The sequence below is a fragment of the Oncorhynchus nerka genome, linkage group LG9b (genome assembly GCF_034236695.1).
Source record: "Oncorhynchus nerka isolate Pitt River linkage group LG9b, Oner_Uvic_2.0, whole genome shotgun sequence".
NCBI classification, from domain to species: Eukaryota; Metazoa; Chordata; class Actinopteri; order Salmoniformes; family Salmonidae; genus Oncorhynchus; species Oncorhynchus nerka.
Window position 1 is genome coordinate 4,626,399 of NC_088424.1, and position 20,848 is coordinate 4,647,246.

General features: G+C 41.6%; 1 protein-coding gene and 1 pseudogene across 5 annotated transcripts in view; both read left to right on the forward strand.

The window, feature by feature from the left end:
- LOC115114144 (F-box-like/WD repeat-containing protein TBL1XR1) overlaps positions 1 to 13,912 on the forward strand; it is a 45,049-nt gene extending 31,137 nt beyond the window's left edge. For 4 of the 5 annotated variants that reach the window (XM_065013287.1, XM_029642157.2, XM_029642158.2 and 1 more), the window contains 10 exons: positions 276 to 417; positions 919 to 982; positions 1,150 to 1,191; positions 1,315 to 1,412; positions 4,344 to 4,526; positions 4,945 to 5,019; positions 5,235 to 5,362; positions 5,789 to 5,954; positions 6,282 to 6,383; positions 9,713 to 13,912. In XM_065013287.1, coding sequence (XP_064869359.1) covers positions 276 to 417; positions 919 to 982; positions 1,150 to 1,191; positions 1,315 to 1,412; positions 4,344 to 4,526; positions 4,945 to 5,019; positions 5,235 to 5,362; positions 5,789 to 5,954; positions 6,282 to 6,383; positions 9,713 to 9,739 — 1,027 coding nt within the window. In that variant the 3' untranslated portion in view covers positions 9,740 to 13,912. The remainder of the gene's footprint in view (positions 1 to 275; positions 418 to 918; positions 983 to 1,149; positions 1,192 to 1,314; positions 1,413 to 4,343; positions 4,527 to 4,944; positions 5,020 to 5,234; positions 5,363 to 5,788; positions 5,955 to 6,281; positions 6,384 to 9,712) is intronic. The other variant, XM_029642159.2, reaches the window with a different exon arrangement.
- LOC135565789 (protein DVR-1-like) lies at positions 10,878 to 19,313 on the forward strand (annotated as a pseudogene).
- The last annotated feature ends 1,535 nt before the right edge of the window (positions 19,314 to 20,848 follow it).

The following is a 20,848-nucleotide window of genomic DNA, read 5'->3' on the forward strand; positions in this document are numbered from 1 at the left end:
CCAGTTAGTCCTCTCACACACTTGTTTTTTATTTATTTAAAAAAAATCTTATGTGGCCTCCTACCCCACATCTTCCAGGAATTAGTCTTGTCATTTCACTGAATGTATCTTGAGTATTTTAAGATTCAATTTAGCCCTATCGCTATAGTCCAATTCCCACGAGTGTAAAGGGTTAATGTTGCTATGTTTTAGGCTGACAAGCCAAAGAAGTTGCACATTAGACGACTGTGTGTGTGTGTGTGTGCGTGCGTGCGTACGTGTGTGTGTGCGCGCAGGTCTGGGGATTCAACGGCGCGGATCTGGAACCTGAGTGAGAACGGCACAGGCAGCTTCACCCAGCTGGTGCTGAGACACTGCATACGGGAGGGGGGTCAGGACGTACCCAGCAACAAAGACGTCACCTCACTGGACTGGAATGTGGGTTAGAGAGAGAGTGTGTGAGTGTGTGTTTGAGGGGTGGGGGCAGACAGACTGTGTGTGTACACACTCTGGTGTGCGTGTGTGTCTCGGCTGCCAAAGGCATTCTCTGGCAGCGCTTCCCAACCGGATATATGGGACTGCTTCATTCCCTCCCATGGAAAATGCAGGACTTTCACTACCGCTACTCAGAATATAGACTTACAGTAGAACAGGCTGTCATTTCTCCCTGATCTACAAGTTGCTGGAGGATACTGAACCAGCATTTTTCAGTACTTTTGGCCAAATCACAACTCGAGATGTAGGAAAAACGGACTTTCTCAAATGTTTGTCATCAGGAGATTTAAGCCAAGATTTGAGTAATTCACATAAATCTCAAGTTAGGATCAGTGCCATGTTTTGTTCTAATTTGGGGTGCAACAGAAACCCAGAACTACAGGTTATTGAAAAGGTTTGGTTTTGGTCCCAAAAATTACTAACTGAGGAATTTCTATCTTTCAGAGTGAGGGTACGCTGCTAGCCACAGGCTCGTACGATGGCTTTGCCAGAATATGGACTAAAGACGGTAAAGCAATTTAAAGATACACTATGGGCATGCTAATTGTTTACGTAAAATGTTGGCTTGAATCCTTAGTTTTAGGGGAACAATATAAACTTTTGCTCACAGGCGAGGGGAGGAATGATGCTTTCTGTCCAATTAGGTCATTATGGACAATATTTCTGTCCATTTAGGGGACCCCTTTGTGTGGCTCAAGAGCAACCTCGAAGGCAAAAGTTCCGTATTGCCTCTTTTTTTTAATGTCAGAACTTTCACATCTCAACATTTCTAAACAGATTCACAGATGGTCTAAAGTACTGTTCTCTTGCTAACCAAGCACCATGACATGTTTTTTGCAGGTAACCTCGCCAGTACCTTGGGCCAGCACAAAGGTCCTATATTTGCCCTCAAATGGAATAAGAAAGGCAACTTTATCCTCAGTGCAGGAGTAGATAAGGTAAGATAATTGTTTGTGTGTTAAAGGTCCAATGCAGACATTTTATCTACATTTTTACCCTGAAAGGATTTGATATCAAGTGCCTTACTGTGATTGTTTCTTTTTGGCAATTTTCATTGAAAATAAAAATAGCTTCTTAGCAAAGAGCAATTTCTCAATTAAGATTTTTGCTAGGACTGTCTGGTTGTTGTCTGAGTGGGGAGGGGAAAACTAGCTGTTATTGGCTGAGAGGTTTGGAACTCTCTTTCTTATTGGTCTATTTAACTAATTTACTGGCAGGCCAAAAATCCTTCCCACCAAAACAGGCAGAACTTTCAGGCGGTCGTTTCAAACAAATCTTACACTAAAAGGGCTTTATCATAATTGTAACAATTTCACAGTATTATTCCAAACTCAGTGAAAATACCATGAGTGTACAAAACATTAAGAACAACCCCTCCCTCCTACTCATTCCAGTGTTTTTCTTTATCTTTACTATGTTCTACATTGATGAAGACATCAAAATAATGAAATAACGCATGGAATCATGTAGTAACTGGATGACAGCTTTGCATTTCTCAACCAGCTTCACCTGGAATGATTTTCCAAACGTCTTGAAGGAGTTCCCACATGCTGAGCACTTTTCCTTCACTCTGCGGTCCAACTCATCCCAAACCATCTCAATTGGGTTGAGGTCAGGTGATTGTGGAGGCCAGGTCATCGAATGCAGAACATCACTCTCCTTCTTGGTCAAATAGCCCTTACACAGCCTGGAGGTGTGTTTTGGGTCATTAGCCATGCTGGTTAAGTGTGCCTTGAATTCTAAATAAATCACAGAGCGTGTCACCAGCAAAGCACCATCATACCACCTTCTCCATGCTTCACGGTGGGAACCACACATGCGTAGATCATCGGTTCACCTACTCAGCGTCTCACAAAGACAGGGCGGTTGGAACCAAAAATCTCAAATTTGGACTCATCAGACCAAAAGACAGCTTTCCACCAGTCTAATGTCCATTGCTCGTGTTTCTTGGCCCAAGCAAGTCTCTTTATTATTGGTGTCCTTTAGTAGTGGTTTCTTTGCAGCAATTCGACCATGAAGGACTGATTCACGCAGTCTCCTCTGAACAGTTGATGTTGAGATGTGTCTGTTACTTGAACTATGTGAAGCATTTATTTGGGCTGCAATCCGAGGTGCAGTTAATTGCAGATTTCTGAGGCTGGTAACTAATGAAATTATCCTCTCAGCAGAGGTAACTCTGGGTCTTCCTTTTCTGTGGCGGTCCTCATGAGTGCCAGTTTCATCATAGTGCTTGATGGTTTTTGCGACTGCACTTGAAGATACGCCCAAAGTTCTTGAAATGTATGTCTTAAAGTAATGATGGACTGTCATTTCTCTTTGCTTATTTGAGCTGTTTTTGCCATAATATGGACTTGGTCTTTTGCCAAATAGGGCTATCTTCTGTATACCACCTCTACTTTGTCACAACACAAGTGATTGGCTCAAACACATTAAGAAGGAAAGAAATTCCACAAATTAACTTTTAATTCGGCTGACTACCTGTTATGCGAGTGCAGCAAGGAGCCAAGGTAAGGTGCTAAGCTAGCATTAAATGTATCTTATAAAAAACAATCAATCTTAACATAATCACTAGTTAACTACACATGGTTTATGATATTACTAGTTTATCTAGCTTGTCCTGCGTTGCATATAATCGATGCGGTGCCTGTTCAAGTTATCATTGAATCACAGCCTACTTCGCCGAATGGGTGATTTAACAAGTGCAGTCGCAAAAAAAGCACGGTCGTTGGACCAATGTGTACCTAACCATAAACATCAATGCCTTTTCTTAAAATCAATACAAGTATAGATTTTTAAACCTGCATATTTAGTTAATATCGCCTGCTAACATTCTTTTAACTAGGGAAATTGTCACTTCTCTTGCGTTCTGTGCAACAGAGTCAGGGTATATGCAGCAGTTTGGGCCGCTTGGCTGGTTGCAAACTGTGTGAAGACTATTTCTTCCTAACAAAGACAGCCACCTTCACCAAACGGGGGATGATTTAACAAAAGCACATTTGCGAAATAAACACTGTCGTTGGACCAATGTGTACCTAACCATAACATCAATGCCTTTCTTAAAATCAGTACACAGAAGTATATATTTTTAAACCTGCATATTTAGTTAAAATAAATTAATGTTAGCAGGCAATATTAAACTAGGGAAATTGTCACTTCTCTTGCGCTCATTGCATGCAGAGTCGGGGTATATGCAACAGTTTGGGCCGCTTGGCTCGTTCCGAACTAATTTGCCAGAATTTTACGTAATTATGACTTAACATTGAAGGTTGTGCAATATAACAGCAATATTTAGACTTATGGATGCAACCCGTTAGATAAAATACAGAACGGTTCCATATTTCACTGAAACGTTTTATTTTTTCGAAATTATAGTTTCTGGATTTGACCATATTAATGACCTAAGGCTCGTATTTCTGTGTGTTATTATAATTAAGTCTATGATTTGATAGAGCAGTCTGACTGAGCGATGGAAGGCAGCCGCAGGCTTGTAAGCATTCATTCAAACAGCATTTTACTGCGTTTGCCAGCAGCTCTTTGCAATGCTTCAAGTATTGTGCTGTTTATGACTTCAAGGCTATCAACTTCCGAGATTATGCTGGCAGTACTAAAGTACCTAATTAGAACATCCAATAGTCAAAGGTATATGAAATACAAATAGAGAGAAATAGTCCTATAATAACTACAACTTAAAACTCTTTACCTGGGACTATTGAAGACTCATGTTAAAAGGAACCACCAGCTTCATATCTTCTGAGCAAGGAACTTAAACATGAGCTTTTTTTTAGAATTTTTTTTCCATTGTCATGGTATTGTAATTTTGTCACGCACATGATGAAAAGACTCTGACAATGTATCCTTCTCTCGTTTAGACCACGATCATTTGGGATGCTCACACAGGGGAGGCCAAGCAGCAATTTCCCTTTCACTCAGCGCCGGCCCTGGACGTGGACTGGCAGAGCAACAACACGTTTGCCTCCTGCAGCACGGACATGTGCATCCATGTGTGTAAGCTGGGCCAGGACCGGCCAGTCAAGACCTTCCAGGGACACACGGTAATACATGAGACTGGACTGGCTCTCTGGCCTGGGTGCATTTCAATAGTCTCTTCTCCCTGTCACGTTAACACTGGTTTGTTAACATAGGCAGACCAATTCTGATCTTTTGTTCAGTTATTTGCAAAATATCTAATCTGATTGGTCAAAAGATCTGAATTAGCCTGCCTGTGTAAACGCAGCCATTGTGACTGACATTGATTAATCTCAGTAGTCTAAAGTGGCACCCTCTGGTTCAAACGCATTGATCTGAATATAGAGGATAGGTGAAAGCTTTTGCCCATCCTATTTCGTGACATCACTGCAGGAAGTGCCTTTGTACGTGCACCCTGTTTGTGCACTACCCATGTTATAAAGTTCACACAATGTTTCCTTGTATCCTCCCTCCCCTCATAACCCCTTTGACTTTTCCCTCTAGAATGAAGTGAACGCAATCAAGTGGGATCCTACGGGGAGTCTGCTGGCCTCCTGCTCCGACGACATGACACTCAAGGTCAGGACACACAGCTCACACACAACTTCCTAACTACTGCCAAATATGTAATTTCATGGAGTAGGAACGGTACAAAATAAGTGTTATCGGGGTCCACTTTTGGCTGTAGTTTATAAGCCGTAACTAGAATCTCTTCTTCCCAAGTCGGTTCATATAACTGATTGGAGTCCTCACTTCTCTTTCTCTCTCTCTCCTCTCCCTTCAATCTCTACCAGATCTGGAGTATGAAGCAGGACTCGTGTGTCCACGACCTGCAGGCCCACAGTAAGGAGATCTACACCATCAAGTGGAGCCCCACGGGGCCTGGGACCAACAACCCCAATGCCAATCTGATGCTGGCCAGGTAATATAAGGCTAGGAACCACTCCAACTCCCAGCATGCCTCTGGGGTTTGGGCTAAAAAGGGGTTTTGTGTCAAACAAATGCCTTTAGGATCTGTACGTGATGTAGTATGGAGTCATGTATGTTCATTCTATGCTTCTCAATCTGTTACGTTCTGTTTGCCCCAACTGAATAGATCCCAGGATAGTCACTGTAATCAAATGAAAGTGAATGGTTCTCTCTCTCGTTCCTCTCTCTTCCTTTCTCTCTTTCCTCTCCTCCTCTCCTTTTACTCTCCTAAATTGCTTCGGGGCACTGCACTGGGGCTGACCCTGTACTCCCTCCAGAGTGTGTCTGCTTTTCTGTGGCATCTTGGAGGTTAGGAGCAGAGCAAAAGATGCATTTCCTTTCCAAGATGGACTAAAGTCTTATTCCATCTCCCTCCCAGTGCGTCGTTTGACTCGACTGTGCGCCTGTGGGACGTGGAGCGCGGCGTGTGCATCCACACGCTCACCCGTCACCAAGAGCCCGTCTACAGTGTGGCCTTCAGCCCCGACGGGCGCCACCTAGCCAGCGGCTCCTTCGACAAGTGTGTCCACATCTGGAACACACAGGTACAGGATGGACTGACACACACACACACACGCTCTTCTCACTCATACGTCATTCACATCTCAAGACCAACTGTTTATTGCAGGGCTGGTCTGATGGTCGATGCATGGGTTTGAATATTTAGGTCCAAATCCTAACTTGAGATGTGAGCGTAAAACTCTGACTTTCACGTAAATCATGCGTTGATTTCAACCGGTGATTTGTTCGAACTATTCTCAAGTAAGGATTCAGCCCTAAGTGAGATGCGTGTAAAACATGATTGAAATTGACTTGTCCCCAGTTCTCCTGGTTATCATTGTTTTGCTGATCACATCTGTCTGTCCGTACAGACGGGTGCTTTAGTTCACAGCTACAGGGGAACGGGGGGCATCTTCGAGGTGTGCTGGAACGCCACGGGGGATAAAGTGGGAGCCAGCGCGTCAGACGGATCAGTAAGTCACCAGCCGCCTCTTCATGGCCAGGAGTTATTTTCCTGATTTCAGAAGGAACAAATATTAGACCACAGTTAAAAGCTATATCTAGGGTCCCAAGTTTTTTTCTGGCTTCATTTATGGTCACTGATCACCTATTAGTGACACCTATATATGGATGATGGCACTGTGCTAATAGCAACTCGCATGCCCAGCCCACCTTAGAATCTGTCAGCCATCTATGTCCTGTGTTTTTGAGAGGTGCCAAATCCAATTCTCACTTCAATCTCGCTGGATTGATTGCTTTCATTCTACTCATCATACTCTTTCATACCTGTTGTCCCCCCCCCCCGTTAACGTTACGACTGGGAAAATGTTTGGAATGACCTGTCAAACACACCCCGGTAATGGCTGAAATGGGCTCAATGGAATTCATCGTCTTTCCAGTGAATCTATATGAACACTAAAGCTTCGTCAGGGATTTAACACATCTCGGCACTTGCATTACACACATAAAAGTTCTCATTTGATACAGTTGAAATGTTTGCAAATTATATGAGCTGAAATTAAACAAATTTCCGAATGTGAACACTGATTATAGTGATATTTTATCTGATCTCTCAAACAATGTAAAGTGTGTATACTGTAGATGGGTGTAATCTAGAGCCGAGCGAGTAGATTTTTTAAATCAGAGCGTATCCTGCTATTGACATGCTTGTTGAATTATGCAACAGAACGTGACAACAGTTTTTAAAGAGGCAGTCTAGAAAAGTGTAGGTAGGCCTAAACGGAGGACGTTTTTGTGGTTGTAAGCCCTATTCCACCTATGGTTGTGGCAGTCCTGAAATTGTCAGCTAGTGACCGTCAAGCAAATAACTGCCAGGCTCACAGTAATTGACCGTTAATTAGCATAACCAAGTTTAGCATCTCCTGGCTTCCACAACACATCTTACAAGCCACTGACGCAAACCTTTGGAATGTGTAGTCTACGCAATCACAATAAATTAATGATTTATTTTATACCGGTCTAAAGAAACATGATATGAAGAAAATGTAGTATATTTCAGAAGAACAGAATAGTGTACTCTGAGTTGTCCTTATGTTAGGTCCTGATCTGGCTATGCCATATGGCTGTGGGCTACACTAGTTCATTTAGTTGTCCTTATGTTAGGTCCTGATCTGGCTATGCCATATGGCTGTGGGCTACACTAGTTCATTTAGTTGTCCTTATGTTAGGTCCTGATCTGGCTATGCCATATGGCTGTGGGCTACACTAGTTCATTTAGTTGTCCTTATGTTAGGTCCTGATCTGGCTATGCCATATGACTGTGGGCTACACTAGTTCATTTAGCAGATTTGCTTAGAATTCCATGGCTTTATTTTTTAAAATTATTTTATAGTATGAAGAATACAATTGAACATAGCTTAATAAAATAGAAACAATATTCCATAGGAAGTGCGCACATGCGACTATTCTGTGTCAAGCGGTTAACGAAGAAATGGTATATGCCTAACTTTAATTGTGATACAAAGGTTGGGCTATATGTTTTGATGTTTAAGACATTCTAAGCATGCTGCATGATGAGACTAATGATGATTTGAAAAAAGTCGGAATCTGCACACCATCAGTCTCCCATTCACAATTTGACAAGCACTTGATAATATTCTCACCAGGCCTTGAATTTCCCGGCGGAATCCCCCTTGTGTGGCCCTTAAAAAAAATCTATGCCTCTTGCGGCCAAAGTGGCCATTGTGCCCTTGGCCTGAATATGATAGGCTAATTGTAATTCGCTTCTCATGGCTGCCATGCTCCGACGCACCTCTCGGGAAAACGGAGTGCTGAGTACCAGGCAGTAAGCAAGTTTGGTAGGTTGCTAATGACCATCCGCAACATCAGAGCTTGGAGAAGCCTAGTTGCCGTGACTGAACGGTCACGTTGAATTTGACTGCTGTCATGACTCGTGGTCCCATGTGGCTCAGTTGGTAGAGCATGCCCAGGGTGGTGGGTTCGATTCCCGCTGGGGACCAGTACTGAGAAAATGTATGCACTCACTACCACTGTAAGTCGCTCTGGATAAGAGAGTCTGCGAAATGACAAATGTAACAATGTGACACACAATATAAAATAAATACTTGATACCGTTCGAAAATAGACTCGAGTATACATTCTCTTTCCATGACATAGACTGACCAGGTGAATGCTATGATCCCTTATTGATGTCACCTGTTAAATCCACTTCAATCAGTTTAGATGGAGGGGAGGAGACATGTTAAAGAAGGATTTTTAAGCCCTGAGACATGGTTTGTGTGCGCCAGGCGCCCCGGTTTGTGTCAAGAACTGAAATGCAGCTGGTTTTTTCACGCTCAACAGTTTCCCGTGTGTATCAAGAATGGTCCACCACTCAAAGGACTTCGAGCCAACTTAACACAACTGTTGGAAGCATCAAAATGGGCCAGCATCCCTGTGGAATGCTTTCGACACCTATGTCCTGACGAAATAAGTCTGTTCTGAGGGCAAAAGGGGAGGGGGTGCAACTCAATATTAGGAAAGTGTACCTAATGTTTGGTAAACTTAGTGTCTCATTGAAAACCTGAATTCCCACCAATATCCTTAAACTTGATTCATTATTTGTCCGTTCCAGTAAAATGTTTTATGTGCTATAATTCATTAAATACATGATGGATTTAAGACATTCAAAGAGTTTAGTGTCTTCATCCATTGTCCAACTGTTTCATAAAAAAATATATATATTATTATAATATTTTTTTTTATCGTGGCAAATGATCTCTAGATGTAGGTCCTCGGTTGGTAGAGCATGGCACTAGCAATGCCAAGATGGTGGGTTAGATTCCCGGGACCAACAGAAATATAACTACCCAACCAGTTTTCAGTATCTGCTTTATTCATCAAGTGTCAGTATTACAGCTAGAGCAGTAAACAATGTTTATTTTTATGTCAATAGTTGCAGCTGTGGAGTAATTAATCAAACAGATAGGTTGTCAATAGGCTTGAGCATCTACGGATAATCTGTAAGGGATTGTCCTAGTGCAGTGAGACCCACCACCAATTATCTCCTTTCATAATGCAGTGTCTATTGACGGGGACGGTTAGGAAGTCGATAGCTATTGTTTTGACTGGACTTGAGAGGTTTTACACATTGGCACAGCTGAGTTTTAAAATTGAATAATGAAAGGAAGTGTTTTTCAGCAGTGGAAACAGCACTACTTAGACTAATAATGGATGTGTGTTTCTTATTGTTAAAGCCAGGTGTTTCTCTGGTCACATGGTCAGAAAAAAACAACAACCTTGCCCTGCTCATTGCATTTGACCTTTACCCTCTCCGTTCCAGGTTTGTGTACTAGACCTGAGGAAATGACGCTTGTTTGGGGAGCCATGGACCGACTACGAATGTGTACATAGCCAAAATGACTGTCCCAGCCTGTCGTCTACACTGCTGTAGTCCCATCAGAAGCCATGGCCCATCATCACAACCACCACCACCATTACCATCACAGCCAAACAGAGCACCCCAACACCCCCATAAACACACAGACTACCCCTCCAGAGAAGAGGTCAAACTAACCCCCAGCAAAGGGGATCTGGACTTCCCTCAAGTCCGACTCAGACCCACAGGAGAGAAAAATGACTATATTATGGTCACCGAGACAAAAATCATATTGAAGAGAAGAGGACCCATTGCATACATACCAAAATATCTGCAATTTGTTTTATTTATTTATTTTTTATCCTTTATACCAGAAATGAGAAATGTTAAGCTTTTCCCCCCCACGTTGTTGGTGTGTGCATATTGTACATGTCCACATTTTTTGTTGTCCTGTGGCCATTTTGTTTTGCTGTAGGTTTGTGTTACATGTCGAGAGAGGTAAGGTCAGTAGGATTTTTTTTCTTAAATTTGGGTATTGGGATATTGGGAGAAATCATTCATTTTGGCACTGTCCATGCATGTTTTTGTGGTTCACAAATACATTGAACAACAAATATATATTTATAAAGTTGAAATAGGTTCATTTGTTTTCAATTCAAAGCTTCAAACAATTAAATTCAAAGTTTTTTTTCTTCAGTTTGCCAAAATCCTTTTATTAAACATTTTTGGGAGAGCAGCTAGTGGGGATTAAAGGTGCCATATGCATACTTGTACTTCTTATTACCTTTAAATGGCTTCAGGTGTGCAAAACTGTTAGCTTAGTAGATATCTGAGAATTCTAATAAACTCTTGGACTAAAGATCATCACTGCAGCTACTAGAAAGCCCCATCCTCTTACATTCTAACTACATGTGATGTTAGATTTGAGTGTAATGGATTGGTTAGGGGAAGTTGCAGACACTGATATAAGGTCAGTTTGGCGTTTTCTCCCGTAATGGCTATGGCTAGGATTGGGGGATGGTAAGCTGATCCTCGATCTGTGCCTCCGGGGAGCTTTTAGCCAGAATATAGGGATGGCAGTGCTTTGGGTAGCTCATGAATGACAGGACAACCCACATTCAAAGCCACAATGTCCTACAGGTGGGTTGTGTTCAGTAGGACACTAAGTAGCAACAAGTTTTGCTATGGAAAAACACGTGTTTCACTTTGGACACGTTCAATTAGAACCTCCACGTTTCAGAACGATTTCTCCCTATTGAACACTCTCCCTGTATCCTGATTGGTTGATAGAGGATGTTACCATTAACATCTGAGCTGTGCTATTCACGATATGTTGTACCTCCACTGTCCATTGCGTGCTAAGCTAACAAATGCTAAATGATAATCAGACTAAGCCATCACTTAAGTTTATTTTTTGCTTTGTTTTGTTGACCGGTCTTGCTTGGTAATTAATCTGGACATACTGTAGCTGTCTTGATTTCAGCAGTAACACCTGCATATAGTGGTGTGTACTGTACAGAGGACCTTCATAGCACCTACATAAGTATTACGCCGGCCCTTTTTCAAATGTCTGCAGTCAGTTTCAACCATGCTTCCTTCAATCGACAACCAACTCATCACATTTGAAATGTTAACGCTGGGCAACCTTATTGCAATTTGTCATGTTGAACAAAATGTTTGATTGTCATTGACTGTTGATGTCTGGGATCTGGTGATGTTTATGTTGATGTCTTCAGGTGTCATGTTTAGGTGGTTGACTCCGACGTCAAAGTTAGCCGGTAGTTTTCGGACCCGAAAGAGGTCTAAAGGCGTCCGCATGCTTCAGTTTGCCTGGCGGCTAGCCAAAGTCGACTAGGCGAACTGAACAAGTGTGCTCGTATACTTCCGTAAAAGACCTTCACTTTTAAAGAATTAAACAAGCGGCAGTAGTACTACTGTTTGTCCATTTTGAGACACCGTAGCCAGTATACACTTTCTCAAAATAATCCAAATTAATCTAAGATTAATCTAAATCCTGAGTTATTATTATTTATTTATTTTTACCTTTGTTTAACTAGGAAAGTCAGTCAGTTAATTCTTATTTTCAATGACTGCCTAGGAACAGTGGGTTAACTGCCTTGTTCAGGGGCAGAACAACAGATTTTTACCTTGTCAGTTTGGGAATTCGATCTGGCAACCTTCCGGTTACTAGTCCAACACTAACCACTAGGTTACCTGCCGCCCCAAATCTATCATTCATTTTTACATTTTTGCAGAGAAGATCTTCGATATAAAATTGTGCAACTAAGATATTTGGTGCAGTATTTCTCAATGAAAAAATGAGCATGAAAATGAGTTGTCTCGTTGAATGTCAACAGACTTCACTGAAGAATCCTGTTCTTCAGGATGTTGACCAATCACTGACGAACAGGTGTAGACTTCAGCTACCAACCTCGGCTTTTCTCTAGAAAATATTGTGTGCCTGGAAAAACCCTTACTGAAGTCCAAAATTAACAAAAACATCACAAAATGTCATAATATATGCACAAACGCTTCCGAACTGTTTCGGCTGGGAAGCATGCGGACGCCTTTACACGAGATTAGTCTACGTTCCAAGACTACTTTTTTGAGTTCTATAAACATCTGACAAAGTTAGATTTTTGAGTGAACCATTGCTTTAAGTGTTCTGTTTTAGGACACAATGCTGTGTCTGCTCTTTGGTCGTGGTTTTAAAAGTGATTTTGTGCACAGCACCAACACAGGCTGTGTTGAGGCCTATGCATGGATAGACAGCGTTTTTGTTTTGTGGTGTTTCAGAAGGTGCAGGTTTTTTAAAGTTTTTTTTTAAGCCTTTTTTTTCCTTCTGTTTTTTTTTTTTTGCAGGGAGATTAGTTGAGATGAGAAGCGGACTTTGGGACATATATGACTTCATGTAACTAAATATAATATATCTGTGACATCACAGGCAATTCTTTTTATATGCCACTCAAGTGCAAGGGTGGTTTAAAAAACAAAATCTAACTCTTGAAGACATGCTTGGAAAATGTGGCGGTACTATACATCATGTGGGTCTTTTACCATGAGAAATGGTTCTTTATAAAATACCATTGAACGGTCATAGCTATAAAAGAGAAGAGCAGCCCTAAGACTGGGTTTATATGTTCTTTTTTTCCTGCACTTAAGAATAATGCGTAACAGGGAGATGTTTAAACCAGGGTTGTAGTCAATTCTATTTTGATTCATTCTGTAAGTGAAATTTCAATTCAAGAACTGAAAAAAAATCCTCATTCTAAATGAATGCCACTTTTTATTTTTTTATTCTTGAATTGGAATTTCAGTTCATCCCATACATTTAATTTAGAGTTGACTCCCAACCCTGGTTGGCACATCCAGACAGGGATTAATGCTTGTGGTTTTATTTGATTTCACTCTCAGCTGAACGTGTGCAGTAGTTCTGTTAAAAAGGAAGGGGAAATAGTAGTGTCTAAACTGTTGACATATTGGTTACACATTGGATCCAGGCCAATTTCATGGCATTCCAAAATCCCATATCTTAGCCCTAGCTATCATCCTGTCGCTTTAAAACACCAATGTTGTTTTTTGTTGTCTTTTCAAAGGCCTCCTTTGCGATTTTCTTTCTCAGAATGTCACTTGTTTTACAAACAAATTTTGTACAGAAGCTAAGAGTATTTTGAAGTTTTCTTTAATATAATCAACAGTGAGTGGATTGTACCATGATGACACGATTTATTATGAAGTCTATGACAGTGGAATGGTATTTTATAACCCTTTTGTTTTTAAAAAGAGATGCTTTTTACACTGCATTCAAGTGTTTGCTATTTTTTTTTGTTCCTACCTAAAGTACTAATTCTATCTTTGCTATGTCTAAAAAGCCCTTGAAGGTTTTGTACTCTTTGGAAACTTTTATAATTCAGATTTATTTGTAGCTATGTAGGCAAAAATGAACAAAAACAATAAATCTCAACTTTAACAAGGACGTGTCATAACACCCTGGACCATGTAAATACCTGTTTGCAGATGTTTTTTTGTTCCATGTCTTTGCCCTCACCCTTATGTTCTCTCTCTCATATGGTTGCTGAGACTCTCTCTGCAACCTACGCATTTGACTGTTGTAATATCACTCAGATCTTTGAAACGTCTAGAATAAAATCTATTTTGATAATAGCCAAGTGGTTTTTCTGTTGACTTGCTTTGTTCCTCATGACACCTAGAGGGCCTTCTGTTGAATTGCATTCTCCCTCAATGTACAGTTAAAGTGGCAATCCGCAGTAGAAACAATAACTAAGTGGCCTCCCCACCCCGGTTCGTTAAAAAGATGAGGGGTGAGGCTGGAGAAATGTTATCTCAAATTGTAGACCAAGCTATGGATACAAGGATTGACCATCTATGGTATCAACGTTTTAGTTTAAACCATGTTTTGAGGCGGTTTGACATGTAAAAAAATAATTTACAAGCTTATATTTTGGGTTCTGATGGGGTACGACAGTCGAACTAAGCGCATGAGTCGTAAATTACATTCTAAAATAATGAATGGGTAAATATCAATTTATAAGTTAAAAAAATAATTGATAATGTTTACAATAATGTTTATTGTAGCAACTGCTGGTTTCTCATTTAATGGTATCCATATTCCCTTTAGCCATAGGTGCTGGTTGTGTATAGTACTCTACCCTTGGTCATGGTACATGGCACAATGTCTTGAGCACTTTCGGGTCTTGTGATGTTTGCATGCTCTAAATCCAGGCTACAAATTAAGGAAACATGCAGACCAGAAGACAGCATAGCCTGCATTTTTTAAAAGGCCAGTGACTGCCATCTAGTGGTCAAAAGTTATGAAATTGGGAAGTTAAAGGTACTACACAATTTCTCAGAATTTCTCCCCTATGTGGAAGCTAGGTGAATTCAAACCGCACTAGGCTACATTCAATTCTCCCTCCCCAGAATACAATTTCAGTAACATGGCAGAGACTCCCACTTGAGCCTTTTACTTTCTGTTTGTCTTCCAGCTTCAAACAGCTGTAAAAACTATTTTTGTTATTGAAAATATATTTCACAGATGGTAAAATTATATCCTACATTATTCAGTGCTTGTTTTCTCACTTAAACAGAAATTGAGCGAACAGTGTAAATTTTAGCAACCAGGAAAATTACAGCGGTTTCTACATTGGCTGCTTGCCCCGGTTTCCATTAAATAACACAGCCACAAAGTCAAAACAGTTTTAGCATTTTTCTGGTCCAGCGGGAGAAATGAATTAGCGAATGTCACAGCCAATTACAAAACTGAAGAGTAGACTTTAAAGAGGCAATCTGGGATTGCGACATTTGTGGACATTTAATGAGCGACTGCCTTTCAAAAGCAACAAATCCCATCGAAAATGGCCTATGTGGCATCGATTTGAGTCAGAAACAGTTATTTCGAGTGTCAAAATTGACTACAAGCTGTAGTCACAATGGGTAAATGGAGGTTGGGTTTTGATTTGACCATGTCCATTTGCCCACTAACATGGGGTGAACAGTTGCGGTGATTGCCCTCTATCCAATAGCATAGACAGTAATACAGACCTGCCCAGCAGCTCTGACTTTGTTTACATATGACAACACGTTGCGCATTTTTTTAAACTTGAGAAATACTGCACCAAACACCTTAGTTAAATGTCAAATTGAGCAATTAAAACATTATTGGCAACAATGTCGACATTAATTGTTAAATTCTTGAGTTATTTGACATTCATTCTGGCGATTTTGAGGAAGTGAAATAGGCTTTTGCGTCTCATGTGGGACAAATATCATTAACCAAACGTAGAATAGGTCAGGAAACACACCTCCAAGACTTAAATCACGCAACAGAAAGACACGCAATTGATTATTGAGGAATATAACTTAGACTAAATGCCTCATGAGCTTAGTTCTACTGTTTTACACCATCAGAACCCCAGAAGAAGCTTCCCACTGGTCAATCAACTTTGTTTCCACCCCATTTCATTGAAGTTATGTTGAACCCAAGTGGAATAGACATTGAATTGACATCTGTGCCCAGTGGGTTGTTGTATCCTACTCCACTGTAAACAATGTAATTGTAAGCAAACATTGTTTAGCTTAAAACATGGTATAAACAATATTTTACGGAGGGTCAGTCATTGCATCCATAGGTCTGTCTATGAATTTGAGTGGTTACATTTCTCCAGTGCCATCCCTCAGCTTTTCACCTAAAAATGTGTCTGGGTGTCCTCTTTGTTGTTGTTTGAAGTGCTCCTTTCCATTTAAGATCATTGGAAGAAAGAGGAATGTCTGGTTAAAAAAATGATCAGAATAACAATTTGAGGTCAAGTCATTATTGACCTACATAGGCATACATACACAATCAAGTTTAAACAAGTTTGATATTCAAGAGATACCGTTTGGTCTTTGAAAACAGTTGCTTCTGAGTTAATTCACTCCTATTGTTTTTGGGGTGAAATATACCAATGAAAAATAAACTAGGGGGACAAAGTCAGAGAGCATTGGCTTTCTTTATTACAGATAAAGGCTTGTATTGACTGTGACATTGCAAATTCAATTGTAAATTGAAACCTGGGCCCTACTAAAGTGTGAACCTAATATGGCTTCTTTTTTCTGTTCTCAGACTGGTGTCAGGCTGGAGTTTGAGGGCCACGGCTGTGTGCAGAAACATCTATTCTTCTTTCTACAGCCCTTGGAGCAGCTCTCTCTGGCGCAGCTTGAAATCAAGTTCCAGTGGGATGTGTTCTGCACACCAAGGTTCCTCCTGGGCCCACGGGCTCTCAGTGTATCCCTGTACAAGGTGCTGCGTGCGACCCTGAGGGGAGCGAGCCACGAGGCCAACCGCAGGCTAGTGCTGCCCCAGTCCCAGTCGGTGCAGCTAGAACCAGAGCCCAGATCCCTCTCGCTGGACCTCACAGCCTTGGCTGAGAACTGGCTTAAAACCCCCTACAGTCAATTTCGAAGGCCCCGTGTGATTCGAATTAGCATAACAACACAATCAGTGTTTTTGCATTGGATGCATCTCAATCCACCGCATGTCGCACTTCTGCATCTGCAGTGAAAGGTGAGAGAGCTAGAGCGGTATTCTCACACATTCGTCTGTAGCGTCCGAACAGTTTAGCCTACAAACTATTATGACCACTCTATGGAATGATGAGACTCTCACAACACGAAGTCGGAAGAGCCGATCTGCCAACTTCTGTCTGTAGTGTCCGAACAGTTTGGGCTACACACTAATTAGGACCCCTCTGTGGGAAGGTGAGACTCGTCTGAAGGTCCCCCAGTACCAGTTAAACATTTTCTATGGAAGTCTATATAGAGACAGTTTAGTGGCAAAAATAATGGGTTAAATACATGTAAAAAAAAATATATATATATATAAAATGTTTCCAGATCTTTCTTAAATGTCTCCGATATAGGACAGACACTTCAGAATAAACTTCCTTTAGATAGTTTTTGTTCCATGTTCTATCTGTTGTTCCATGTATTGAATCTGTTAAACCAGGGAGGACCTACGGGCTGGAGCTACAGCCTCAACCCGCCCACACCCTGGCCAGGGACACCATCATGGCCCACCACCTGAGAAACACTCTCCCGATCGGGCCAACAGTAACCTTCCCAGAGTTCCAGACCTCATTGGTGGCCCATGTCCCTGAACCCGCTCTAGTGCTGCTCTCGGCGGAAGTGGAGAGTCGTCTATCAACTCCTGAACAGCTAATCAAATGGCAACCCAGACTATTTGCATTGCCCCCCCCCCCTTCTACGCTGCTGCTACTCTCTGTTATTAACTATGCATAGTCACTTTAATAACTCTACCTACATGTACATATTACCTCAATTACCTCGACACCGGTGCCCCCGCACATTGACTCTGTACCGGTACTCCCTGACTCTTTTCTCTGTATATATCAATGATGTCGCTCTTGCTGCTGGTGATTCTCTGATCCACCTCTACGCAGACAACACGATTCGGTATACTTTTTTAGACTTTGGTATACTTCTTTGGGCCTTCTTTGGACACTGTGTTAATAAACCTCCAAACGAGCTTCAATGCCATAGAACACTCCTTCCGTGGCCTCCAACTGCTTTTAAACGCAAGTAAAACTAAATGCATGCTCTTCAACCGATTGCTGCCCGCACCTGCCTGCCCGACTTGCATCACTACTCTGGACGGTTCTGACTTAGAATATGTGGACAACTACAAATACCTAGGTATCTGGTTAGACTGTAAACTCCCCTTCCAGACTCACATTAAGCATCTCCAATCCAGAATTAAATCTAGAATCAGCTTCCTATTTCGCAACAAAGCCTCTTTCGCTCATGCTGATTTTTGACTTTGGCAATATCATTTACAAAATAGCCTCCAACACTCTACCCTGCAAATTGGATGTAGTCTATCACAGTGCCATCTGTTTTGTCACCAAAGCCCCATATACTACCCACCACTGCAACCTGTATGCTCTCGTTGGCTGGCCCTCGTTACAAATTCGTCGCCAAACCCACTGGCTCCAGGTCATCTATAAGTCTTTGCTAGGTAAAGCCCCGTCTTATCTCAGCTCACTGGTCACCATAGCAACATCCACGCACTCCAGCAGATATATTTCACTGGTCATCCTCAAAGCCAACACCTCCTTTGGCCGCCTTTCCTTCCTGTTCTCTGCTGCCAGTGACTGGAACGAATTGCAAAAATCACTAAAGCTGGAGACTTATCTCCCTCTAACTTTAAGCATCGGGCTGTCAGAGCAGCTTACCGATCACTGTACCTGTACACAGCCCCTCTGTAAATAGTACACCCAAATACCTCATCCCTATATTATTATTATTATTATTTTGCTCTTTTGCACCTCAGTATCTCTACTTGCCCATCATCATCTGCACACTCCAGTGTTAATCCTAAATTGTAATTATTTCACCTCTATGGCCTATTTATTGCCTTACCTCCCTAATCTTACTACATTTGCACACACTGTACATAGATATTTCTATTGTGTTATTGACTGAACGTTTGTTTATCCCATGTGTAACTCTGCATTGTTGTTTTTGTCGTATTGCTTTGCTTTGCTTTATCCTGGCCAGGTCACAGTTGTAAATGAGAACTGGCCTACCTGGTTAAATAAAAGTGAAATAAAAAATATAGCCCTGCTATTGTTATTTACTGCTGCTCTTTAATGATTTGTTATTCTTATCTCTTACTTTTTTGTTGTTGATATTTTCTTAAAACTGCGTTGTTGGTTAAAGGCTTATAAGTAAGCATTTCACTGCATTCGGTGCATGTGACAAATGCAATTTGATTTGCCACCTCTACATCGACTTCAAGGACGTGGGCTGGTAGGACTACTGCCACATAGAGTGCCCATTCCCGCTGAGTGAGAGAGCCAGAACGGCACCAACCATGCCATCCTGCAGACACTGGTACACACATTTCTAGGACCCCTGCGGCACACCCCAGCCCTGCTGAGTACCCATCCGCCTATCACCTGTCTCCATGCTCTACTACAACAACAACGACAATGTAGTCCTACGCCACTACAAGGACATGGTGGTGGATGAGGAAGGCTGTAGATGAAATACACGAGGAGGTGTGAAAAGAAAGAAAATGCCTTGTTGATTAGTGGAGTGGATTTTAGGAAAAATTGATTTGTCATATGCATTGTTTTTTAAATATTTTTTTTATCACTCATACAGTGAGGCTCCTGTGGTCAAATGGCTTTGACATCGTCATACAGATAGATGGTCTCTCTCCTCAGTTTGGCACATCAAATCAAATGTTATTGGTCACATACACTTATTTAGCAATGTTATTGCGGGTGTAGCGAAATGCTTGTGTTCCTAGCTCCTACAGTGCAGTAATATCTGACAATTCACAACAATACGCACAAATCTAAAGTAAAAGAATGGAGTTAAGAAATATATAAATATCAGGATGAACAATGTCAGAGTGGCGTTGACTACATTTCAGTAGAATGGAATACAGTATATACATATGAAATGAGTAAAGTGGTATGTAGACATTGTTTAAGTGGCTAGTGTTCCATTATTAAAGTGGCCAGTGAATCCATGACTATGTATATATGACAGCAGCCTCTAAGGTGCAGAGTTGAGTAACCGAGTGGTACCTGCTAGTGATGACTATTTAAGTCTGATGGCCTTGAGATAGAAGCTGTTTTTCAGTCTCTCTGTCCCAGCTTTGATGCACCTGTACTGACCTCGCCTTCTAGATGGTAGCGGGGTGAACAGGCAGTGGCTCGGGTGGTTGATGTCCTTGATGATCTTTTTGGCCTTCCAGTGACATCGGGTGCTGTAGGTGTCCTGGAGGGCAGGCAGTGTTCCCCTGGTGATACGTTGGGCAGACCGCACCACTCTCTGGAGAGCTCTGTGGTTGCAGGCAGTGCAGTTGCCGTACCAGCCAGTGATACAGCCCGACAGGATGCTCTCAATTGTGCATATAGAGGCCTTAGAGGCCAAGACAAATTTCTTCAGCCTCCCGAGGTTGAAGAGACGTTGTTGCGCCTACTTCAACACACTGTCTGTGTGGGTGGACCATTTCAGATTGTTGATGATGTGTACGCAGAGGAACTTGAAGCTTTTCACCTTCACATGGACACATTTCACCAAACACAGACATTTCAGATAGAAATTGATATACCTCTCACAGACTGGGATTTATAGTGCCATCCTCTGGCCACTACACATGCCGAAAGCAATCCCTGACCTATTTTTCATTCTGCAGTAAAAAATCAAGAGAATGGGAGTGAGTGTCGAAGATGTTTCAAAACAGCTTTGCTGGTAACATATTTGCATCGTATATAATCAACTCCAGTGAACTTGTAAGATGTTTCTGCTTGGCTGCCATGAACAGTGAAAATCTCAACAATGAGGCTATTCTCATTGCTGCCATTGTTATCACACAACCTCAGACCTGTTCTATACCTTTCAAAGTATGTCTAGGTGGGGGGAGCTTTCAAACCAGACCTGGGCTGTTGGCAGATCTCATCATTATGAATTATATAATTATCTGAAATTGCCTTGGTTGCAGGAAAGAAGCAGAACAGAGTTCCTGGCTTTCAGTTATTGTTTTATGGGGAAAGGGGAAGGAGATAC